This window comes from Leopardus geoffroyi, chromosome E2 (genome assembly GCF_018350155.1).
Source record: "Leopardus geoffroyi isolate Oge1 chromosome E2, O.geoffroyi_Oge1_pat1.0, whole genome shotgun sequence".
Lineage (NCBI taxonomy): Eukaryota > Metazoa > Chordata > Mammalia > Carnivora > Felidae > Leopardus > Leopardus geoffroyi.
Genome location: NC_059335.1, coordinates 34,317,005 through 34,339,478, shown reverse-complemented (window position 1 = coordinate 34,339,478; position 22,474 = coordinate 34,317,005). Strand labels below are relative to the sequence as shown.

General features: G+C 42.3%; 1 protein-coding gene across 2 annotated transcripts in view; it reads right to left on the bottom strand.

The window, feature by feature from the left end:
* Positions 1–1,849: 1,849 nt before the first annotated feature.
* Positions 1,850–22,474, bottom strand: part of RSPRY1 (ring finger and SPRY domain containing 1) — a 44,171-nt gene continuing 23,546 nt past the window's right edge. For both annotated transcript variants that reach the window (XM_045442842.1, XM_045442841.1), the window contains exons 7-15: positions 21,997–22,063; positions 21,240–21,371; positions 19,721–19,836; positions 18,164–18,307; positions 13,416–13,527; positions 11,971–12,073; positions 11,481–11,633; positions 6,377–6,481; positions 1,850–3,220 (exon numbers count right to left, since the gene is read on the bottom strand). In XM_045442842.1, coding sequence (XP_045298798.1) covers positions 3,124–3,220; positions 6,377–6,481; positions 11,481–11,633; positions 11,971–12,073; positions 13,416–13,527; positions 18,164–18,307; positions 19,721–19,836; positions 21,240–21,371; positions 21,997–22,063 — 1,029 coding nt within the window. In that variant the 3' untranslated portion in view covers positions 1,850–3,123. The remainder of the gene's footprint in view (positions 3,221–6,376; positions 6,482–11,480; positions 11,634–11,970; positions 12,074–13,415; positions 13,528–18,163; positions 18,308–19,720; positions 19,837–21,239; positions 21,372–21,996; positions 22,064–22,474) is intronic.

The window sequence follows — 22,474 nt, the reverse complement described above, 5'->3', positions numbered from 1 at the left end:
GAATAATGGACAATCTTGGAAAGAGCTGATCTTAGTTGGATAGTTTGTGTCATGGATACATATTCAAGATGTTTGAAATTCATGCAAAAGTCATTTTCTGCAAATGAAATTGATTTCTGTGATTGAATCCTGTTTCCTGGTGTGCAAATGGCACCAAATTTACTTTGCTTTATCAATCTCATTCCAAAAAGACGGCAATTCACTAAAACCTTTTTTTTTGGCTGGAACCCTAGTAGCATTACCCCAGTGAATCATTGGAGAAATGCCATTACTTAATCCCCCTCCCTGCCCCAGCCTAGCTTTCAATTTCTCTTAAAATGTTTACATGCAGTGCAGAATATAAAGCTGTTTATTCTCTTCCACATTGCTTGCTGTTCCCTAGTTTTTTTTCTATGTGGTCTTTCCCTTTGAAGCAGCTCCAAGATTATAACTTTGCTTCCATCCTGAATACCTTTATCAATATTGAAGTCCTTTTGTCATATGGTCTAGCAGTGAAGAATTGGAATAGACCATCTTAGGAACAAAATCCAAGGGTAGATTTCTAGAAAGCTAACGGGCTCCTGCATTCCTCTGATTTGTGACAGATTACCTATTAATTCTGTCTACTTTATCTCCACTAAATTTATAGACCACCTTCACCTCTCTGCTGTACTTCAAAGTCTCTCTACTGGTCTTACTAGTTCCATATTTTGCTTGTCCTGTCTTGTACCCCCACCCCACACCTCTCTTTTCCATTCTCCACATAGATGCCAGAGCTATCTTTTAAAACGATTTAACAAAGCACTTTAACAAAGCTTAAACTCTTTCGCTTTCTATCACACTTGGGATAAAATACTAAATGTTTAACATGGCTTCATGAGCCATCTCCTCACCTCTCCAACATGGGAGCATACTATTCTACCCCCTTGTTAGCTACGGGGGTCGTCCATCAGATCCTGAGGCTGAGCTCCTTTTCTCCTTAGTTAGGCCTTCACTTGTAATGCTGTGCTCCCATAGCTACATAGTCCTGGAAGCTTGTCCTCACTCAGTCTCTCTGCCTGGCCATGTCCTACTTTTTCCTTGGGAGTTTTGGGGCGCCTGGGTGGCTCAGTTGGTTGAGCGTCCGACTTCGGCTCAGGTCATGATCTCACAGCTGGTGAATTCGAGCCCCACGTCAAGCTCTGTACTGACAGCTCAGAACCTGGAGCCTGCTTCTGCTTCTGTGTCTCCCTCTCTCTCTGCCCTAACCCACTCTCATTCTGTCTCTGTCAAAAATAAATAACCATTAAAAAAAAAAAAATAAAAAAAAAAGGGAGTTTTTACTAATATTACTTCCTCAGGGAGGTTTCTTCTGCCCCTCCCACCCATCTAAATTAAATCCCCCTCATTCTCTCATAGCACCCTAATCTTGTAAGGCATTAACAAATATATTGTCTTCTCCCCACTACCAGCAGCTCCATGAATAGATCTGTTTTGTATACCACTTAGGCACAGTACCCAGAACATATTATGTGCTCAATAAAGATCTGTGGGATGAGTAAGTGATTACCTTTGCTTCTTAAAATCTAATACTTGATTCTCTCCTGCCCTGGAAAGTAGCCCTGAAATCGGAGAGGGTGAGGTCTTGGGACCTTGGCAGCAGGCACCAATGAAAGTTGTGAAATCTTACTCAAAAAAGGCAACAAATGTTTTATTTCTTCAATGCAAATTACTGTATTCACCACAAGCTAAAGAAGAGAACATATATATATATATATATATATATATATATATATATATATATATTTACTTATATATATATTTGAATTTATGGAAGACTAAAGACATGGAAAAAAATCCAGCACCCCAACAAGTACGGCCAGGAAGGAAATCATCTCTATAATAGGACAGTTTAATGAATTACAAACAAGCAAGGGTAGGAAAGGAGGAAAGAAAGATGTGCATTGAGTTTAAGACACTGTAAAACTCAGAAGACGTATTTACTATTCAAGTATAAACTCAGTAAGGACTTGGCATAAATTGAAAGGCAGCTGCTGAGGTACACCATTATAAAATAAGTTCTATGAATTTACAATTCTACCTTCCAATTTTCTGGGAGAAAAAGCCAAACTCTTGAAGGTCTTCACCAGAGACCCTGAGAGGGATTAACACTTTTGATGAAGACATAGTCAGCAATCCATGATTGAATATACTATTCAAAAACAGGTATTTATTTAAAACAACAGGAATACGTGCTCTCAGACTGTCCTCTAAGAGTTTTTGAGACTGTTAGTTCAAGAGTTTCAAAGTATATTACTTCCAGAAACAATACTGATTAAAAAAAATTTTTAACAAAAAACAAAAAACCTGATTTGATGGTACCTTAAAAATACCCTAAATACCAAATTTTCTCCAGTCTAACATTGCAATTAATTTAAGAATTCCTCCCGCATTGTTAAAACATTTTTTCCTCACAAAATGCGGATACTGAAACTGGATAGAAACACCATGAATGTGAAAATACACCAGTTTTCTGCAGTTAAAAAAAAACTACAATGTTCTTTGGAATCACGGAAATATCAAAAATTGGGTTTTCTCCACAGTCTGTGCACCTTCTTTCGGGCCCTCCATGTTGCTTGTAGTATTGACCTGGGTGGTTCTGGTTTATAGATTCAAGTTTTGCAGGGCAATATCCACGCTTAACACACCGGGGCCTCTCTGACCGGTTGGAAGTTATGCTTAACCCAGAACCGCTGTCATTTACTTCTCCATAATGACTTCTGCCCCAAATAAAAACTTTAGAATAGGAGAGAAAACATCCTGTTAGACATTCACATGAACCCAACATGGGAGAATTCCGGTGTGGTTTCAGCACTTGGGAGGGCACTGTCTCCTAGCGTGTTCCATGGAAGTACCACAGGCCTAGCTGTTAGCACTCAGCTTTCCTTGGCCTTAAAAGGAATTTCTCAGGGCTGGCAAGTTGGGTTAGATTCTAAGAGAATTTTGTCTTTGACAAACTACCATTTTTAGCATAAAATCTGGCCATGGCTATAAGTTTCAATGTGCGCACAACTGATTAGAGATGTTTTTTTTTTTCTTTGTTTTTTCTCTTCAACATTGGCTGGAATTCAGTAGAAATAAGTCCATGATGCCTCTTCACATGTGTCATGAAATATGAGAAATCTGTCTGACTCTAGACACTATTTCTTTGCGACACAATGGGCAGGTCTCCAGTTGCAAGGCACAATCCATGCACAGGTCACTAAGGAGAAAGATACAAGTGCCAGTTAGGTTAATGCTTCAGGAGGTCAAACTGACAATGTGCCAACTCAGTCTAAAATATTAACAAGCTGGCTAATTGAAAGGGTAATCATTACACATGGTTAAAAAACGAAGCAAATATATGAACAAACAAGTCTCTCTCTCATTTCTGATCCTCCCTCATCCTCTTGTGAGGAGTAAGTAAAAAGTTCAAGTATATTCTTCCACAAAGTCTCTATGTACACAAAAAAAACTTACAGACGTGTGTGGTAGGTCGAAACACAACACGCTTTGTTTCCCAGGCAGCTAGCCACTTATCCCAATATCAAACAGTCCATCTTGCACTGCAGATTTGACACGAGGCTTTTATATGTGAAATTTTCACTTGTGGTTAGTTCTATTTCTGGGTTTCTATTCTGTTCTCCACAGTTCTGCCATTCTTTTTATATATGGGGAGCGAACTATTAGCATTTATTTTAATATATCTTAAGATGTGGTAGGTAGTTTTGTCCCCTCTGTAACTCTTCTCTTTCAGAATTTTCTTGTCTTATTTACAGCATGTAAGTTTTTACTTATTTTTTTTAATTAAAGTTTTTAACTTATTTTAAGAGAGTGAGCTGGCAAGCAGGGAAGGGGCAGAGAGGGAGAGAGAGAATCCCAAGCAGGCTCCAGGCTGAGAGTGTGGAGTCTGACACGGGGCTCCAACGCACGAATCGTGAGATCATGACCTGAGCTGAAATCAAGAGTCAGATGCTTAACCGACTGAGCCACCCAGGTGTCCCAGCACACAAGCAAGCTTTTAAACTAGCATTTCTATTTTCAGAAGAAAAAAAAAAAAAAGTTAACCCAGATTAAACTTACGGTTTAGAGAAAAGTGTCACCTTTAAAACACCAACAGGACTTCCTATCCAAGAACAGACCCATTTATTCAAATCTTATCTTGCATTCTTTAGTAGTTTAAAAGTTTTCTTCTCATAGGCACCACATATTTCTTGGTACGTATTCTTAGACAGCCCTTGTTTTTTTTTTTTTTTATGTACTTGTTTAAGTAATCTCTATACCCAAAGTGGGGCACGAACTCACAATCCCGAGATCAAGAGTTGCATGCTCCACTGAGTGAGCCAGCCGGGTGCTCCTGGCCTGGAGAGGTTTAAATAGAATCTACCCAGCCCCTCAAAGTTTGAAAGAATTATCAGTGAAACCATCTGGGCTTACTGCTTGGGGCGGAGGGAATGGAGGGCAAATATACCTTTGATAATCATTTCAATTTTCTTCTACGGTAATAGAAATGCCTAGGTTGTCCATTTCTTCCCAGGGTCAGCTCACGACATTCAGTTTATCCAGATTTCCTTTCTTAACCCTTTAAAATTGTTGTTGCTGCTGAAACTTGAGCTAACTTTTCTTATAACTCTTTACATTTCCTCTTCCAATCCTGTTTTGTATATATCTATTACGGAGGCTAAGATACCTGGTTCTAAGTTTTTAGATTTCAGCCCTCATTTACAAGTGCTCCTTGTGAGCAAACCCACTGAGAAGGCCAGAGAGCCTGAGGATGAGTTAAGACCAGATACTGCTCCTTGGGATCTTAACATCCTCCCACAAACAAAGATCAAAAGGGGTATCGAGATATCCATCCTTTAAACTTTGCATCTGCCTGTGAGGCCCTAATAACTAAAACCTTCAAAGGTGCTTAAACTGAGAATTCTAGGCTGCAGAGTCGGTACCAAGGAAATAGCTACCGCTGGAGTCACCGTGCCTTTCTTTTCGAAGAGAAACTGGTACAGTGAGCAGTGACATAAGATACACAGCATGCACCTCCCTTATCAGCCAATTAGATAACAACCCACTGCAAAAGTTGGCAAGGTAGAGTGAAGGGCCTAGACTAAGCCACACCTGGAGGTGACAATTGGGGTCCATCACTCAGACTCTGGACCCTCAGGAGCTCTGGTGGCTAAAGCTCTGTCAAAAATAAGAGCAGGGCAGGAGAGAGGATGTGCTGAGTTACAGGGAGCTGGCCTGGAAGACTGGCCCGGGCACTGCTCACCCACAGTCAGCACACATGCCTGGGCCAGGTCAGGGCCAGCTCACCGCCCAGCTCCTCTTTCTGTTTCCTTTCCAAAATTTATTTAAGTAGACTCTGTGCCCAGCGTGGAGCCCAATGCAGGGCCTAACCGACTGAGCCACCCGGGTGCCCCATCTCTCTCTGCTTCCAAACTCGGTTGGGAGGCCTTCTTGGGGGCGTCATAGTTGCTGCTCTTGTTCTACAGGATCCAGGCTGCCTTCTAGTTCAACTTGGCTACATGGGAGGGAGGTGCTGCCTTCTCAATGGTTAGAGGGTTAAGTAGCTAGTAAATGAGGAGGCCCTAAAAATAAAACTAAAAGGGATTTCCCAAGAGGATCATAAGTAGTATTAGGCCTTTTACATTTTGTAGAACTGTATTAAAATATAGTACTGAGTAAACAAGATAAAAACAGAGGCCTTCCATCAAACAGCTTCTTCTATTTCAGGTACTTTCTGGAAGACAGCCATGAACTGTCTGGCAAACTCAAATTTCTCAGCCCACTTTGTATATAATAAACCTTTAAGAACAGCTATGGAACTGGTAACATTGTGTGGGGTACCAGGGTAGACAGCCCAAGACAGGCTGCAAAGACACACAGATTATTCTGAGCTGAAAACAATCAAGGTCCAAAAGACTCAGGAAGAAACTTTGACCTCCCTGCAACTGCCTAAAAAGAATTTAAATAGAGGACCTGTTACCAGGAAGAGAGTTATCAATAAGAGATTCCTCTACCTAAGAAACATATCTGCACAACGGGGCAACCTTTGTTTTCCAAACATCCCCTCTGCTTCCTGCTAAGGGCTTTCCTTCCCTTTTTACCCCCAGACCCCTACCCCCTTCCTTAACTGAGGACGACATGCATACCTCATTTTGCCTGTCTTTGGAATTTCATGTCTGTGTGGATTCCCCATGTGCACGTAACTACATTTGATTCTCTCCTGTTAATCTGTATCATATATATTTAATTCTTAGTCCAGTTAGAAGAACCCTCGACAGAGGAAAGTTTCTTCCTCTCTGATAACCATAAAATAATTCAAGAATAGGATGATTGCCTAATGTAATACAAAAAAGAAGAAATGAGCAGACCCTCTTACCTGTGTCCACATGGCTTCAACTGTGTGTCTGCTACTTCGTCACAACACAGGGAGCAGCAGTTTTCCCGGATGCTGACTTGCTTCAACAGAGCAAGACGCCGGTGCCTGAGGAGAAAGTGTAGTTTACAATTTATTTGGTCAACAAATCAATGGGCCTATGAGCAGTGATGCATGTGAAATGCTGTGAAAATGCTCTGTCCGTGTGAAGTATGCTACGCACTCCTTAAGCTTTGTTCAGGAAGGTTTGCACACACGCATCTCATTTCAACCTGACAGTGATTTTCTACAGTAGAGTATGACACAGATGTGATCAATCCCATTTTATAGGCAAAGAAACAGTTCATGGAAGTGATCTGCATAAGGTCAACACATGGGAAACAGATTCAGGAATCAAATGCCAACCTTTTGGTTCTCAGACTAGTACTCTTTGTTTTACCAGCAAATTTTCACCTTTGAGTCACACAGCTCTGAGAGTCTGATGAAAAGCAGAGGAGTCTTTCCCAAGAAAAATGCACACACACAAGTTTCTATACAGTCTCAGGTGCTTATGATAGGCCAGCACAGACTCTTCTGGAAGTCCACACACCTCAGGTTAGAATCCTTGCATGACACTTCCACTCAGTTTGAAATGGAAAAGTGGACAGGCAGAACTGCTTTGCTAAAAGTGCAGCCCTGACAGCCAGGGGGCAAGAGAAACATGAAACATTCATTCTATTCACTTCAGGCCTTACCATGTGACAGACACTGGCCTGAGCCTGGAGACTCAGCAGTGAAGAGAGGACTAAAAACATATATGCCTGCCTTCAGAGAGCTTACACTCCAGTGAAGGGAGACAGAAAGAAACCAGGTAAAAAAGTAAAATATATAGAATTTTAAGCGCTGATGAGCAGTATGAAGAAAAATAAAGCAGGGAGAAGAGTAAAGGCAGTGTGTATACGAGAAGCAGGGAGGTACAATTTTAAATATGACAGCCAAGGAAGATCTCACTAAGGTGACATTTAAGGTATGAAGGGAGCGAGGGATTGAGTCTTGTGGATATCTGGAGAGACACCATTTGTGATATTACGATTTATAATAAATACATATTTGGTCTTCGTCTGGGTTCCTGGCACAGAGGTCCTAAAACCCTGGGAATTCTCTAAGAGATGAGAGCAACAGATGTCTTTTGTTATGTTAATTAGGCAGCTTTGAAAAGCCCCTAGGTAACCTAAGTTTGGGGCTGGCTGCCAGGGGAACCAACACTGTAATCAGTGAGCTGGAACTTTCATTCCTCCCCTCACCTCCCAGGGGGGCAGAGGGGCTGGAGATTGAATGTACTCACTAATGACCAATGTTCTCATCAACTATGCCTCTGTAATGAAGCCACCAGAGAAACCCCTAAGGGGACCGTTTGAAAATCTTCAAGGTTGGTGAACATGTGGAGGTTTGGGGAGATGGTACACTCACAGGTCATGGAGGCTGCTTCCCACATGCCTGTCCTCTGCACTGCTTCCACCTGTCCCTGGATTAAATCCTTTTATAATAAACTGGTAGTCAGGGGCGCCTGGGTGGCGCAGTCGGTTAAGCGTCCGACTTCAGCCAGGTCACGATCTCGCGGTCCGTGGGTTCGAGCCCCGCGTCAGGCTCTGGGCTGATGGCTCAGAGCCTGGAGCCTGTTTCCGATTCTGTGTCTCCCTCTCTCTCTGCCCCCCCCCCCACCCCCCGTTCATGCTCTGTCTCTCTCTGTCCCAAAAATAAATAAACGTTGAAAAAAAAATAAAAAAAATAAAAAATAAATAAACTGGTAGTCAGTCTAGCAAAGAAACTACTTTCCTAAGTTCTGTGAGCCACTCTAGCAGGTTATTCAAACCTGATGAGGGGGATCATGGGAATCTTCAATTTACAGCCAGCCAGAAGCAAATATAGAAACCTGAACTTGCGACTGGCATTTAAAGTCGGGGTAGAGGGCAGCCTTGGAGGAATGAGACCTTAACTTGTAGGACCTGACACTGACTGTCTCCAGTCAGGCAGTGTCGGAATTGAGTTAATTGCTTGGTGGTGTTGGAAAACACACGCTGGCCCATTCTAGCAGCAAGCACAGCAAGTGCAAAGGCCCTGAGGCTATAATAGATCTGGTATGTTTCAGGAGCAGCAAGAAGGCCAGGGTGGCTGAATAAGGAGCATGAACAAGTGGGAGAGGGTAAGTAGGAGGTAAAGTCAGAGAAGTAATAAAGGAAGGAAGGGGACAAATCATGTAGAACCTGGAAGGTCACTGTAAGGATTTAAGCTTTTATCTTAAGTGAAACGAGAAGCTACTAGAGTCTTGTGAGCAGAGAAGGGCATGATCTGATTTAAGTTGTAACAAAATCATTCTGGAGGCTGTGTTGAATAGACTGAAGGGGGTCTAGGTAGGAACAGGGAGACTAGCTAAAGGAAAAAAAAAAAAAAAAAAAGGCAGCTTGGACGATGGTAGCAGGAGTGAGGGTGACAAGCTGTAGTTGCATGTGGGATATATTCCGAAGGCACAGCCCACAGTATTTTCTGAGTAGGATGTAGGAATGGTGGAAAGTAAGGTGTCAAAGAACCTCTAGGATTATGGCCCGGGAACCTGGAATGACAACGGAGCTCAGACAAAGGAAGACAGTAGTTCCCCTCCAACCCTGTATGTGACTAGGTTCGCCATATAGTCTGTTTTTCTTTTGTGTGTATTTGAAGTTTCTAAATAATAAAAAGGTTAAGAAGGAGAAAAAAAAAAAAAAGAGTGAATAAATGAATGAGAATTAGAGACAGAGAGTATATACAGAGAGTATATAGAGCAATTTACAAAATCCCAGATAGCCACAGGGCCATGATCTCCTACCATGAAGCCAGAAAGGAATATATTCCAGTGAATAAACAAACACAAGCCGAATATAAGCTTTTGGAACACAGGCTGAAAATATTAACAGCATATGAAATGGTCTCAGGCACATTCACACCTAATGCCACAATGAGGTGCAACTGAGATGTTAAAGAGGTGAAAGATAGTGGCAGGTTTCTGTGCCATGGAGGACGCCACTCAATAAGCCTCCAGCAACTCCCGTGTTGGTGTACTGTCAGAGACAGTGCAACGTAAGATGCCCTAACCTGGAACTCTGCTCTTACTCAAGGCAGGCTGCATCTGGGTGCTGACCTGACAGGGTACTGAGTACTTGGAAGCTGCCCGTAAAAGGAGACTTTTGAACAGCTGGCACCTATTGCCATCTGACTTTCACAAAGCTTAATTCTGCAGGGGGCGGTCCTCTAAATGCTGTTGCCGTTTTAACTAAGGCCAGCCTCCAGGGGAACTCCTGGAGCCTGCCCTCACTTTTCAGGGTATACGTCACAAGGCAGGCTTAGTGATGGGCCGCTTCCAGTGAGACAGGCTAAATTAAAAAGGAATGAGGTATGACAGACAAGAGAGGTAGTACTTCAGACTTTCACTAAATTCAAGAGGAATTTAAAGTTCATGATCTCTGTCAGGCACCAACACAAGTTGAAGGGAAGTTCTAGGAATGAACCTCAGGTCCCTGAGCTGGTATGTAAGGGGCCCTTCTGTTCTTGTGATGTTACGGAGGTTCTGCCATAGCAGGCAATGCTGCTGGGTCACTCTGTGACCTTTTCTGGTTCGTTTGCAAATTGTTGAGCCACTCTTCAGGCTTGAGACACTATGTCCAAGGTGAAGCATGGCCCAGAAGGGCTGTTTATAGACCTGCTTTTTGAGCCAAAACAGGAGCTAGGATTATAACATTATGTTACATATACCTTCCGGGGCATGACAGCCCAACACTGACCGCACCATGGCCAGTGTGATCTCTGTCATTGATATAATACATGTGGCAAGAATCCCCTTCCCCACAGGGATCTAGAAAACTGCTCTGTTAAAAAATGATAAGCTTTGGTTCGTATTGTGAAACAAGCTTCAAGTTCAGATCATTACCAGGAAGCAGCTTGAGTCTTTCTCAGCTTAAGGAACAGACCACGTTCATCTCATAAGAAAGAAAAGCAGATACTCTTCCAAGGAGATAACTAATGTCTATCACACTTTTCGGCAAAGAAGGGCTGTGGAATTTTATGCAAGATGGCATTCACTGTCCTAATGGCTGTAGAACAGTGCTGGCAGTGCAACAGTATGTTTCTGGAGCGCCTGGATGGCTCAGTCGGTTGAGCGTCCAACTTTGGCTCAGGTCATAATCTCATGCCTCATGGGTTCGAACCCTGCATCAGGCTCTGTGCTGACAGCTCAGAGCCTGGAGCCTGCTTCAGATTCTGTGTCTCCCTCTCTTTCTGCCCGTCCCCTGCTTCATGCTGTCTCTCAAAAATAAAGAAATGTTTAAAAAAAAAAAAGAGAGAGAGAGAGAGAGAGAGAGAAGTATGTTTCAACAAACTCCAAAGTTAAAAGTGTATCTGCTAAAAAATGTACTTGATTTCCTAATATTTAAGATTTTTTATTGACATTCAGGTAAAGTTAGCTTGCAGCTTTTTTGTGTGTTTGTGCATGTGTTATATTGCCTGGTTTTTATACCGATATTATTCAGCTCATAAAAATTATTTGGAAGTGCTCTTTCTTTCTGGTTCTGAAACATTTTAAATAGTGATATTTAAATAGTTATCTTTTATTTAAAAATATGGTGAAGAGTGCCTGAGTGGCTCAGTCAGTTAAGTGTCTGACTTCCGCTCAGGTCACGATCTCGAAGTTCATGAGTTTGAGCCCTGTGCCAGGTTCTGTGCCGACAGCTCAGAACCTGGAGCCTGCTTCGGATTCTGTGTCTCCTTTTCTCTCTGCCCCTCCCCCACTCGTACTCTGTCTCCATCTCCAAAAATAAATAAAAACATCAAAAAAAAAAAATGTGGTGGAAATCTCCTGTGAAATCACCCAGGTCTGGTGTGTTTTGGGGGACATATCTCTTACTTCATTTCAATTAATTTTGTAATAATAACCTGTTAGTTTATATCTCTTCCGGGATTTGAGTAATTTATATTTCCTAGGAGGTCATCCATTTTATTCAGGTCTTCAAAATTATTTGTAAAAAGTCTTTCAGGAACTGTTTCAGCTTCTTATGAGATGCACGTGAAAGTCTACAGGTAGTCTAAGCAGATTCCTTACCTTGGCAAAATGATTTTCTCTTCAGCTGTGAGGAAGGCGTAGTCATTAAAAGTGCTAAATTTCATAGATGGTGGATATTTGAATGGTTTCGCTCCAAAATTGAACTCACATTGTTGATATGACATGAAACTAGCTGCAGCAAAAAATCCAGATCTACAAGTAAAAAGGAGTACAGAGGTCAACAGAATTCATGAAAACAAAGTAAAGCTCATACATGGAAGTGGTTTTTAGACATTATCCCCTAGTAGAAAGGAAGGGTAATGGATTCTGTTTACTAACCTAGACAGGACTGTGACCCTGACAATGTCCTAACCTCATCTTCTTATATTAAGCTTCAGGACGGTTATAGGTATGATCAAATGGGTCCTTAATTACTCTAAATAAAACGATTTCTCATCACAACTGACTACATAAATGGACAAAGTCTTTTTCTGGAGAAAAGTGAATTCCATGCATCTACTCAAATTTTTGACTGAGGAAAGCTACTTACACAGTAGATGAAAAGACTTGCTTCTCAGGAGGCAGCTGGTTGCCATTTAAAAAGAAGATCATTTGCTTTTCATTCAAGTCTAACAGAAATCCTACTGTGTCTCCTACAGGAGAAAGTGAAACATGCTAAGGGTTAGGGTGTATACTACTACCAGGATTCTGCTCAGTGTCTCAAGGGTTTTAGTCATTGTATCAAGTCAAGTCTGCATCTGTAGCTATGTATCAACACATTCACCAGTCTTGCTTCTTCTGCAACTGGTCTAATATTTTAGACTACGATTAAGAAGAAAATGCTGCTGGGGCACTTCGGTGGCAAAAAAGAGCGCAGATTCTCTCCCTCTCTGTCTGCCCCCTGGCATACTCTCTCTCTCTCTCTCTCTCAAAATGAATAAATTTCACACACAAAAAAATCATGTTATTTAATAACCTGGAAAGCTGTTCAAGGCATAGGAGTGAGACAATAACAAAAAATACATACACCAAATTTTAAGTGTTTTAAAAAAAAATCTCTGGATGGAGGAATTATAAGGGATTTTCACTTTACTCCTTTCCCCTATTTCCCAAATTTTTATGCTAAACATATTACTTCAGTAATCTTTTTTAAAATTATTAGAAAACAAAAATGAGACAGTCTTTGCAGACAGTGCCTCTTTTTTTTTTTTTCTTAAGTTTTTATTTATTTATTTTGAGAGAGAGCATGAGCAGGGGAGGGGCAGAGACCGAGAGGGAGAGACAGAGAGACAGAATCCCAAGCAGGCTCCATGCTGTTAGCATGGATCCCAGCACGGGGCTCGACCTCACGAACCGTGAGACCATGACCTGAGCCGAAATCAAAAGTCAGACACTTAACCGACTGAGCCACCCAGGTGCCCTTAACTCATCCTTAAAAGCTGCTCTAGTGGGGCCCAGAATGTGGCCACTGAATAGTGCCTATTCCATAGCCACCTGGCCTCTAAAAATATCCTCATTTTACTGGCATTACAATATCAGTGTCCTCAATATCTCCCTGAATGCTTTGATTCAAAGCATGTATCTAGAGGGGCGGCTGGCTGGTTCAGTTGGTGGAGCGAGTGACTCCTGATGTTGGGGTTGTGAGTTCAAGCCCCAGTTGTGTATAGAGATTACTTAAAAATAAAATCTCAACAAAGAAAAAAAAAAAAGCATATACCCAGAGAGAAAACTAGAATTCATATTAATCTTATCATTTTCCCCACTCAATTAAGAATTCTATAGTCTGAAATGCTTTTGCAAAAGGAAGGGCTCTACCAGAGGTGAACTTATCAGAACGCTGTTTACATCCATGAGGGGGAATACAAAGGCTCATATCCCTTTTCATATTACATCTTCTTCCATTAAAACATTTTAAGGCCCAACATAATAGATGCCTTCATCATAACCAGATGTCTGGACCCAGTCGATAAATTCATGACAGAGAGGAACGGGTACCTTCTTTCCAGCACGGGTGTAGATGAGGCTTACTCCTGGCATTGTACCAAATCAGCTGCCGGCAGCCGTCGTAGGCACAGGAGTATTCGTCGTCCCCAATGCCATAGCCTTCCTGGAGGGAGATAGGGCCCAGAAGATTAGCAAGGCTCTGCCTGCTGCGTTCTGAGAAAAGACGGTGTGTCTTTTGTAACCATAGACCTGGTGGCTGGAATTCTAAGCTTTCCGGATGAAGGGAGCCTATGGTTTTAGAAGATACCAAAATGCTGACCCGGAAGCCTGGCTCTCCATGACTGGATAATGACCTCACCAACAAATTTGTTAGTTCTTTTAATTCTCATGAGCCACCATAAGGCTGATGGCATCCTGCTCCACTTTAAGAGGCGATAAAGGCTCAGAGAGGTCAACCACATCACCCAAAGACAAATCATTACTAAGAAAGCCACATTTGGACCTTGGACTCTTCTGATCCTAAGAATGGTGTGCTTTCTACTTCACTGTGGCTGGGAAAACAACTTTCCTGCATGTAGTAGACTTCAAAACAACCACATACACGGAGATTTCAAAACTGGACACAAGAAAAAGGTTATAGTGGCCAGTCAGCTAATAGCTATTCGGAGGTGGGCTCAACTCGAGCATCATACAAGTCCTCGGCAGCTTCTTTTATTTCTTATTGCCTTTTAATTATTTCACAATCATTTTATTGTTAAAAGGGTGGATGGGATCTTACATTATTTTAAGTGCTTATGAAAAAATAGAACAAACAGAAGAAGCATGCAGATCAGACAACTGCTATCTTTAAAGGTTCATGGTGAAAGATTCTTAGTGGGCCAAATCCAAGTAAGATTTCAGGTCCTTGGTGATGTTCTGCTTGTTCTCTGGAATAAACAATGCAGTGAGGAGATCGACCGGAGAAAAGGCTCGAACATATTCCTTGACTACTTGGGACTACAATATACTGAATTCTCATGAGTGTTCTCCAAAGTGAGGCTTCTGAACCAGCTGTTCTGAATGCACTATTCAGATTATTCAAGAGTCAAATGAACTTTCATCTACCTGTCTTTAGGCAGAGAAGAAATTCATCAGTTGACTAGAAAGAATACCTCGCTATCCCTCCTTTCCAAGCCTGAACAAGGAAAAATGGTTTTTTATTTTATGCGTGTTGGTCACAGGCAAAAGGCAAGCAATTCACTTTCTAATGTACTACCAAGTCCTCTGTGGAACAACGTGAAGACATTCCTAGAAGATTTCTAGCCACAAGAGTTGGTTAAGATCAGACTTTTACCATGCAATGTCTTCCATGCCAGGATGAATTTCACTGGAGAGTGGCACTGTGGGACAAAGGTGGAACTGTAATAATTTCAACCAGAGCTCAACGTCTACAGGCTAAGAAGTAGGTACTTCTACCAAGCAGAGATCACTTGGAAAAATCCCTTTGAGTTGACATCTCTGAGAGCGAGCTAGATGCCCTACACCCTCTGTCAACCTGAAAACATTCCCAGCAGGACTGTGGTTTCCAGCTGAGACAGATAAATGGGAGAACAGGGTAGCTAGCTTAGTACTTGGAGTAATAATTTTGATATGCTTGTTTATGGTCATGTATATTTTAGTAACGGAAACATTACTGAAAACAAAAAGTTTAATCCATAGCTTGCCATTCAGGAAATATTTTGAATTCTTTCCCCTTTTTTTTCTGCTGTCCAGCATCCCAACCTCTTCCTGTTTTAGGGAATTTAATGAAGATACAATGTCCTGCCTCCCGCTCAGGAGTTGGAGGGGTAGGATGTAACCTAGGCTTGGCCAGCTGGATCCGTCCAGCAGACACCTAGTGTGGTAGGAGTGACCCACACGGAGGAATGGTTAGGACTGGTTTGTGGCAGAAATGTTGGCATCTTAGCGCCTAAAACACTGGCTGTTGTACTTCCTGTCTCTTGGCTCTCTGATGTTGCCTTAGTGCCTGTCTAGTTCCCAAACTCCTCAACAGCCTGGGAGTTCCCAATAGGCTTCCGAGTTATTCCCCTTTTCTGTTTCAGAAAGCAGACTCATTTTCTCCAAGGGACGAGGCTACTCCAGGGGAAGGAGCATGGGTTATCTTGACCAGGGTCTCGATTCTTCTCTAGCACTTGGAGGCCAGGTGACTTCGGGTAAGTTTCTAAATTTATTTGTCTGAACCTCACTCTCATCTTTAAATGAGAGAATAATACCTTCCCAAACTCTCAAAAAGATTAGAGATAGTACGCGAAAGTATGGTAGATGCTCATGAAAAGGCAAAAGTTATTTCAGATAACTCAAAATGCACCCTTAAAAACTTGTTTCACCCAAACCTCCATAAAAATACACAAGACCAACTATTCTGTAGGTGACCTGAACAAGAACTGTCCTTAAGCTTCTCATTTTAATGAGAGCCCAACACTTTTATCATCCTTTCAAAACTGCAGTCCAAGCAGTAAGAGTTAAAAGAAGAGGCACTGTGGATTGACTTCAAGTCATTAGAGACTGGGTGTATCCTAGGGATGACTTATTTCATAAAACCACACCCCGTCTGTACAGGCAAAAAAAAAAAAAAAAAAAAAAAAATCAGAATTACCAGAACGTCCGTTTGAAGCAAAGTTGTAAGTATGGCAACATGATTAAAATCCTACGTTTGGGAAAAGAGGTATCAGACTTCATTGACTTCTAACAGAGAATCAACAAGTACTTAGATCAGGAAAAAAAATGTTTTTTGATTAAAAAAATTTTTTTTAATTTATTTATTTTGAGAGAAGGAGAGAGAGCACACACACTGGGGAGGGGCAAAGAGATGGGGAGAGACAGAGAACCCCAAGCAGGTTCTGCACTGTCAGCACAGAACTTGACGCAGGACTCGAATTCATGAACCATAAGATCATAACCTGAGCCGAAACCAAAGAGGTGGATGCTTAACAGACTGAGCCACCCCGGTACCCCTGGTTTTGATTTTTAAAGGAAGAAATTAAAAGTCTGTCAAGCAATTTAGAGGATAGGAAAACAGCATTTTAAGGATCTTAATTTGAGGAGCCAAAGTTTCTGCAATGATATGGCAGAAATTAGTGGCAGCCTCACCGGTAAATAATAAAAAAATTTTAATATTAAAAAAATTTACAATATCGAGAATTAGATACACTACACATAGACTCATGGGCGGCGGGGGGGAGGGGTGGGGGTGGGAGCGGTGGTGGTGCTGTTGCCAAATGACAAGAAACAAATGTTGTCCTAGAGCTTCCTCCCTAGAGATTTCCATCTTTCTTCTAGTTCTGGAACAACTTTTTTTACACCCAAATGAGGAACCTAGCTAATTCTCTGAGATTCTTTCCATTTTCAAATGCAAAGAAGATGACTCTTCTAGAACAGGAAGGAGCCTGAATTCTAGTCCAATATTCTTTAGGTCCTCCCAGTCTCCAATTGTCATATGTGAAATGGACGTGGTGGCAGTACAGACTGCTGTGGGAGTCAGAGGAATGGCTCCAAAATGACAACGCTCTGGAAACAAACCTTTTTGCTCCCTAAGGTCTAAAAACTTGTCTTCGGGACCTCCTTTGGGTCAGATTGTCAGGATAATTGATGCTACCTGCTTTAAATCAGTGCCCAAGGTGGGAACTAAGAGACTAACCAGCACTGTTCTCCAGACCCGTGTACTTCTGACCACATGGTGCCACAATAAAGTCTCACGCATCCAGGTCTTAATTAAGGTGCTGTTAGTGAGGAGGCCCTTCATCAGAGAAAGGTCCCGACAAAAGCAACAGCAGACTGGGGTCTAGTTTTCTATCCTGGACAAGAATCTGACCTCTCCACTGACTCTCTTCCTCCAGTTGTCTCTCCAGCAAGGAGTTTAGTAAAAGGCCATGCACAATTCTAAGATGCTACACAGCCTTGCTGAAACGGTCCTTCCGAAACTATACCTATAGCAGGCAAGCAGAGTTTGGTTGTGTTGGTTCACTTCTAACACCCAACCTAGCACCTTACAGATGGGAGACTACTGTTTAAATTAGCAAAATAATCCAAAGTGTTTTCCCAGTTCAAAGGGTAAAAATCATACATCCACACAAAAGATTCCAGATCCAAACTGGATTGATTCCAAACAGCTTAAAATTGGAAAAACACAAGAAAGTCGATCAGGCTGGGCATCAGAAGGGCATAAATTGGCAAGAAATTAATATCTATAGGAAAGAGAGGAAGCCCTGCCCTCACACTCGAGCAGCGGTAGCTGAATCCTGCTTCTTCTAGTGGATTTCATCTTCCCTCTTACCTGCCAGCTTTCTACAACAAAAGATAAATACTAAATATTGAAAACAAATGTGCCTACCAATCACAAGATAAAAGTCAAGTTAAAGAAGTCAAGCCAATATTTAGTGTTTTATGAAAGGAAGAGAATTCCTACAAGGTTCTTAAAGCTTAAATGCAAGGTAAAAGTCATGCTGGGTCCCAATACGAAAACCAAGCCAACAATGTGGCTGGGGGAGGAGACACCCTACAGAGACAAAGGACACATCCAACCTGTAGGTAAAAACGAATGTGAACTTGAAACTCGAGGGGGACAAAAGCTGACGGGCGGTTTCACTTGTGTTTCGCTTTTTCTGAATCCATTCGGCACCCCCTCTGCGAGGGATCTGGCAGCACGTGGTGCACCCCGAGGCACGATGACACTGCAAGCCTACCTGAAAAAGCCGTGTCCTCCACCCGCTCACCAAAAGCCTACGGTTGGCCCTGTTCACACAGTTCTCTAGGGTACTCACGTGATTGAGAAATTTGCTGTCTCGCGTGGCCCAGCCGATCTGCATGACGCCAGAAGTGACCACAGTGACTTCGTAGTACCACACCCCAGCATCCACGCAGAAGGTGCAACGCACGCTTTCAAAAGAGGAAGCATCACAGCGAGCCTGGCAAAACCAAAGCGGGTCATAGTCTACCATCAATGCCTGGAGACTACTAAAGACAAGTGACCACTCAGAGGTGGAGTCTTTTTCCTTATCGAAGCTTCTGGTGGATGGTCATTTCCTTCTCTGTACATCCCCAGGTACAAAAAGTGCAAAACAGAATGAAGCACACTCTGTTTTATGGTTTTATCCCCAAGGAGCTCTAACAGGGTTGAAAGGCCTCAAAGATGGCCACAGGAAGAATTAACGAGGGCTACTGGCTTCTTTTTGAAGTACTTACAGGTATTTACCTTCACAGTGGAATCTTTTACAGATGCATTAACATGGCTTTAACCTGCACTTGTTAGGATGGAGACAGAGAAGGACATTGAAGGGTAGAAGACGGGATACCCCAAGATAATCTAAAGCAGAAAACTACGGAGGCGTTTGGCAATATACAAGATCAAAGAGCTGTCTGCAGCCACTCTTCAAACAGTTCTTTAATCTTGACATGTCTAGTGCCTTATGGTGCCTTCTTGTACAGAAGCAGCGTTCACCAACGTGCACCACAAAATCGGCAACATTTCCAACACACAGGGAAGAGGGGGAACATTAGACAGAATACAACTGGTTATGCAGGGATTTAAAAAAGAAGGGCTTCTTTAGGAAACACTAGTCTTTGTACCTTTAGCTGAATAAAATGGCAGAGATTGAAAACTGACATATTTACATCAAATTTTCTTTCTTTTTAAAAAAAAAAAATTTTTTTTTTAATGTTTTTATTTTTATTTTTGAGACAGAGAAAGACAGAGCATGAGCTGGGGAGGGGCAGAGAGAGGGGGAGACACAGAATCTGAAGCAGGCTCCAGTCTCTGAGCTGTCAGCACAGAGCCCGATGAGGGGCTTGAACTCACAGAGTGTGAGATCATGACCTGAGCTGAAGTCGGACGCTCAACCGACTGAGCCACCCAGGCGCCCCCATCAAATTTTCTATAGAGAACAAACAATTGCTGGAGGGGAGGTGGGTGGAGGGATGGGTTAAATGGGTGATGGACATTAAGGAGGGCACTGGTTGTGATGAGCACTGGGCGTTGTATGTAAGTGATGCATCACTAAATTATATACCCGAAACTAATATTAACACTGTATGTTAACTGGAATTTAAAGAAAACTTGAAACTACAAAAAAAAAAAAAAAAATCAAATTGTCAAAAAATATTATAGTGCTTACTTACTATGAGTATAGCACGTGTGGGATATAAAAGACTAAGTAATATCCCAAACACCTTCTGTCTGCCAGTTCTACCTCTAAACACTCCTGGAGTATGAAATGAACTTCCATCTATTCTGCAAAAAATTGCTTTTTTGTTCAGAACCAGGGTGTGAAAATGAGACCAAGATTTCTTCCCCCTGAATGTTCCATCCATGAAAGCTTTACCTCCAAGCCATGAGGCGAGATCTTCAGGTACTCGCTGACATCGTTGCTATTCAGCATGGCCCTAATGCTATTCAAGTCCACTTTCTCATAGGTCAGCTGCCTACTGTCTTTTAAAACTGCAAAAGAAAAAGTGGTCATATTTCTAAGGTAGGCTGTTGTGGGGAAGAAGCTAGTGTCATCACTGGCTGCCATTCTAGTTAAGGGGAGGTGCTCAGAAATGGCAGAATTGGTAGGGAGACTTAAAGACCTTGGCTCTGTTGCTGCACGACCACATGAGGATCAATTAAGCAAAAGTTAGGACAGGCTAGGACAGCACTGTGAGGTTCGTGCTTCTGCTCTCTGGATTTGTTATTTTGCATGCAATCAAAGCCAAACTATACTTTCTAAGAACGATTCTTTCACTGGCACCACACAGGCCGTGCACAAAGCAACTCCCCACAGTGCTGTGGCAGGAGCAGGGGGTGCACATGTCCAGCCGTGCTTCTACACAGTGCTAACTCTGGAGGGGGAGTGAGGATTAGTAGCAGCTGTTGGAAGGGAACAAGAAAAGCTGGGAGCAACCCTCCTGACATAGGTAAGACGCATCCTGAGTTTTGAAGAGCCAAGTTAGGATAAAGAGGAGAGTAAAGACAGAGAACTCCAAGTGAGGGAAAGGCCCAGAGGCAGGAATCACTGGGACCCGCTTATAGGACAGTGAGGAGATAGTCTGTGTCAGAAGAGTTGATTAGACACTGCTATTTTTTTTTTAATTTATTTTTGAGAGAGAGACAGAGAGAACAGGGGAGGGGCAGAGAGAGAGGGAGACACAGAATCTGAAGCAGGTTCTAGGTTCCAAGCTGTTACCACAGAGCCCAACGTGAGGCTTGAATTCATGAACCGCAAGATCATGACCTAAGCCGAAGTTGGATGCTTAACTGACTGAGCCACCCAGGTGCCCCACTGCTATTTTTTTTAATGTTTACTTTTAAGAAAGAGGGAAAGAGGGAGAGAGGGAGGGAGAGAGAGAGAGAGAGAGAGAGACAGAGAAAGAAAGAGAAACAGAGTCTGAGCAGGTGCATGCACGTTGGGGAGGAGGGGAGAGGAAGAGGGAGACAGAGAATCCCAAGCAGGCTCCATGCTATGAGAACAGAGTCCGATGCTGGGCTCAAACTCATGAACCATGAGATCATGACCTGAGCTGAAATCAAGAGTTAGACGCTTAACTGACTGAGTCACCCAGGCACCCCTAGACACTGCCATTTCATTAATGGCCCTGATGCAGCAGGAAGTAGGGTATCAGTAAAAGTTTGTGAACAGAAAGAGTGCTGGAATTAGAAGCATTCCATATAATCCTTATCTAGAGGGTCCCTAGAATGTTTTTCTGCTAGAATACAGCCAAGCTACAGTATAAGACCTTATAAGGTAAGTGGCACATTCACTATTACAAAATAGTGAATTACAGAATAGTGGTCCTGTGTAAGAAATGGGTTTGGAAGGGGAAACAGGCTTTTTCCTTTTTGGAAGGACAATTGCTACTTACAGAGATTGTCTAAGCTCCACTGGGCACAGAACCCGACTTGACGTTTCAGATAATCAGGATCATCAGCCCAGGACTCCAATGTGACAAGCCGGTCACTAATACTGGATTCAGAGATAGTCAATTTATTTTCACCTGTTTGGGAAGACATAAACCTTGAATTAACCATGAAAGGGTAGGATGATTTGCTGGGCAGGTAAGGGGTGGGAAGGAGTGAGGAGAGGCAATTAGAAAACTTGGAAACTAGAATAAGGACATAGCCCAGGAGCCTTGACTACTTTCTGGGAAGTAGCAATCTCATCACTAATGTTTTTTTTCTTGTTTAGGTTTATTTATTTTGCATCAGAGAGAGAAAGTGCAAATGGGGGAGGGGCAGAGAGAGAGGGAGAGAGAATCCCAAGCAGGCTCAGTGCTGTCAGAGCAGAGTCTGATGCAGGGCTCAATCTCCTGAATCGTGAGATCACGACCTGAGCAGAAGTTGGACACTTAACTGACTGATTCACCCAGGCACCCCTCATCATTAACTTTTTAGCTACAAAAAGTCAGTAACCATGGTCATTAAGCTTTGATTCTTAGGTGAGAAACTCTTGGCTTTTGTCCCTGTTATATCTCACTGGCCTTGAAGTGTCTACCCAGACAAATACGGAACGTGTACCTGTTTGATGGGGCTCAAAGCATAAGCTCATCCAGTAAGTAATAAAAATAAGATTTTTAACAGCCAATTCAGAAGATCATTAGTGCAAGAAGTCACTATACCTACTTGTCTGTGCAAACTTTTCCAGCGCAATAAGTGCAAAGAGCATGACTGTGGGGTGGGACTGTAGCTTCTGAAAGACAACAAAAGACAGAGAAACATAAAGCAAAAACATCATTCCCCTGCAGAGGCGGCGAGTTACCAATTTCTTCTTCTTACCCAATATGTGCTTGATTTTTTTGGAGCAATCAGAAGAGTTTTACTCATTTGAGTCCTTAATCCTCCGTTTGCTAATACTGCTAGTAATAAGGAACCAAGACAGAGTCTCATAAAATTGTATATTATTTTCTTGAAGCCACCGGGTTCATTTACAGATATGCAAATTTCAGAAGTATTTTGTTAAATGCACTGTGTTATTCCACTTAGTAACATTTATATTAGGGCTTTGTGAAAGAAAACCATGCGGATTCTTACATTGATTTCAGGAAGCCAAACAGAAACCTAGAATTGTAGCTAAGAATGACTTTTATTCAGAAGCCTTAAA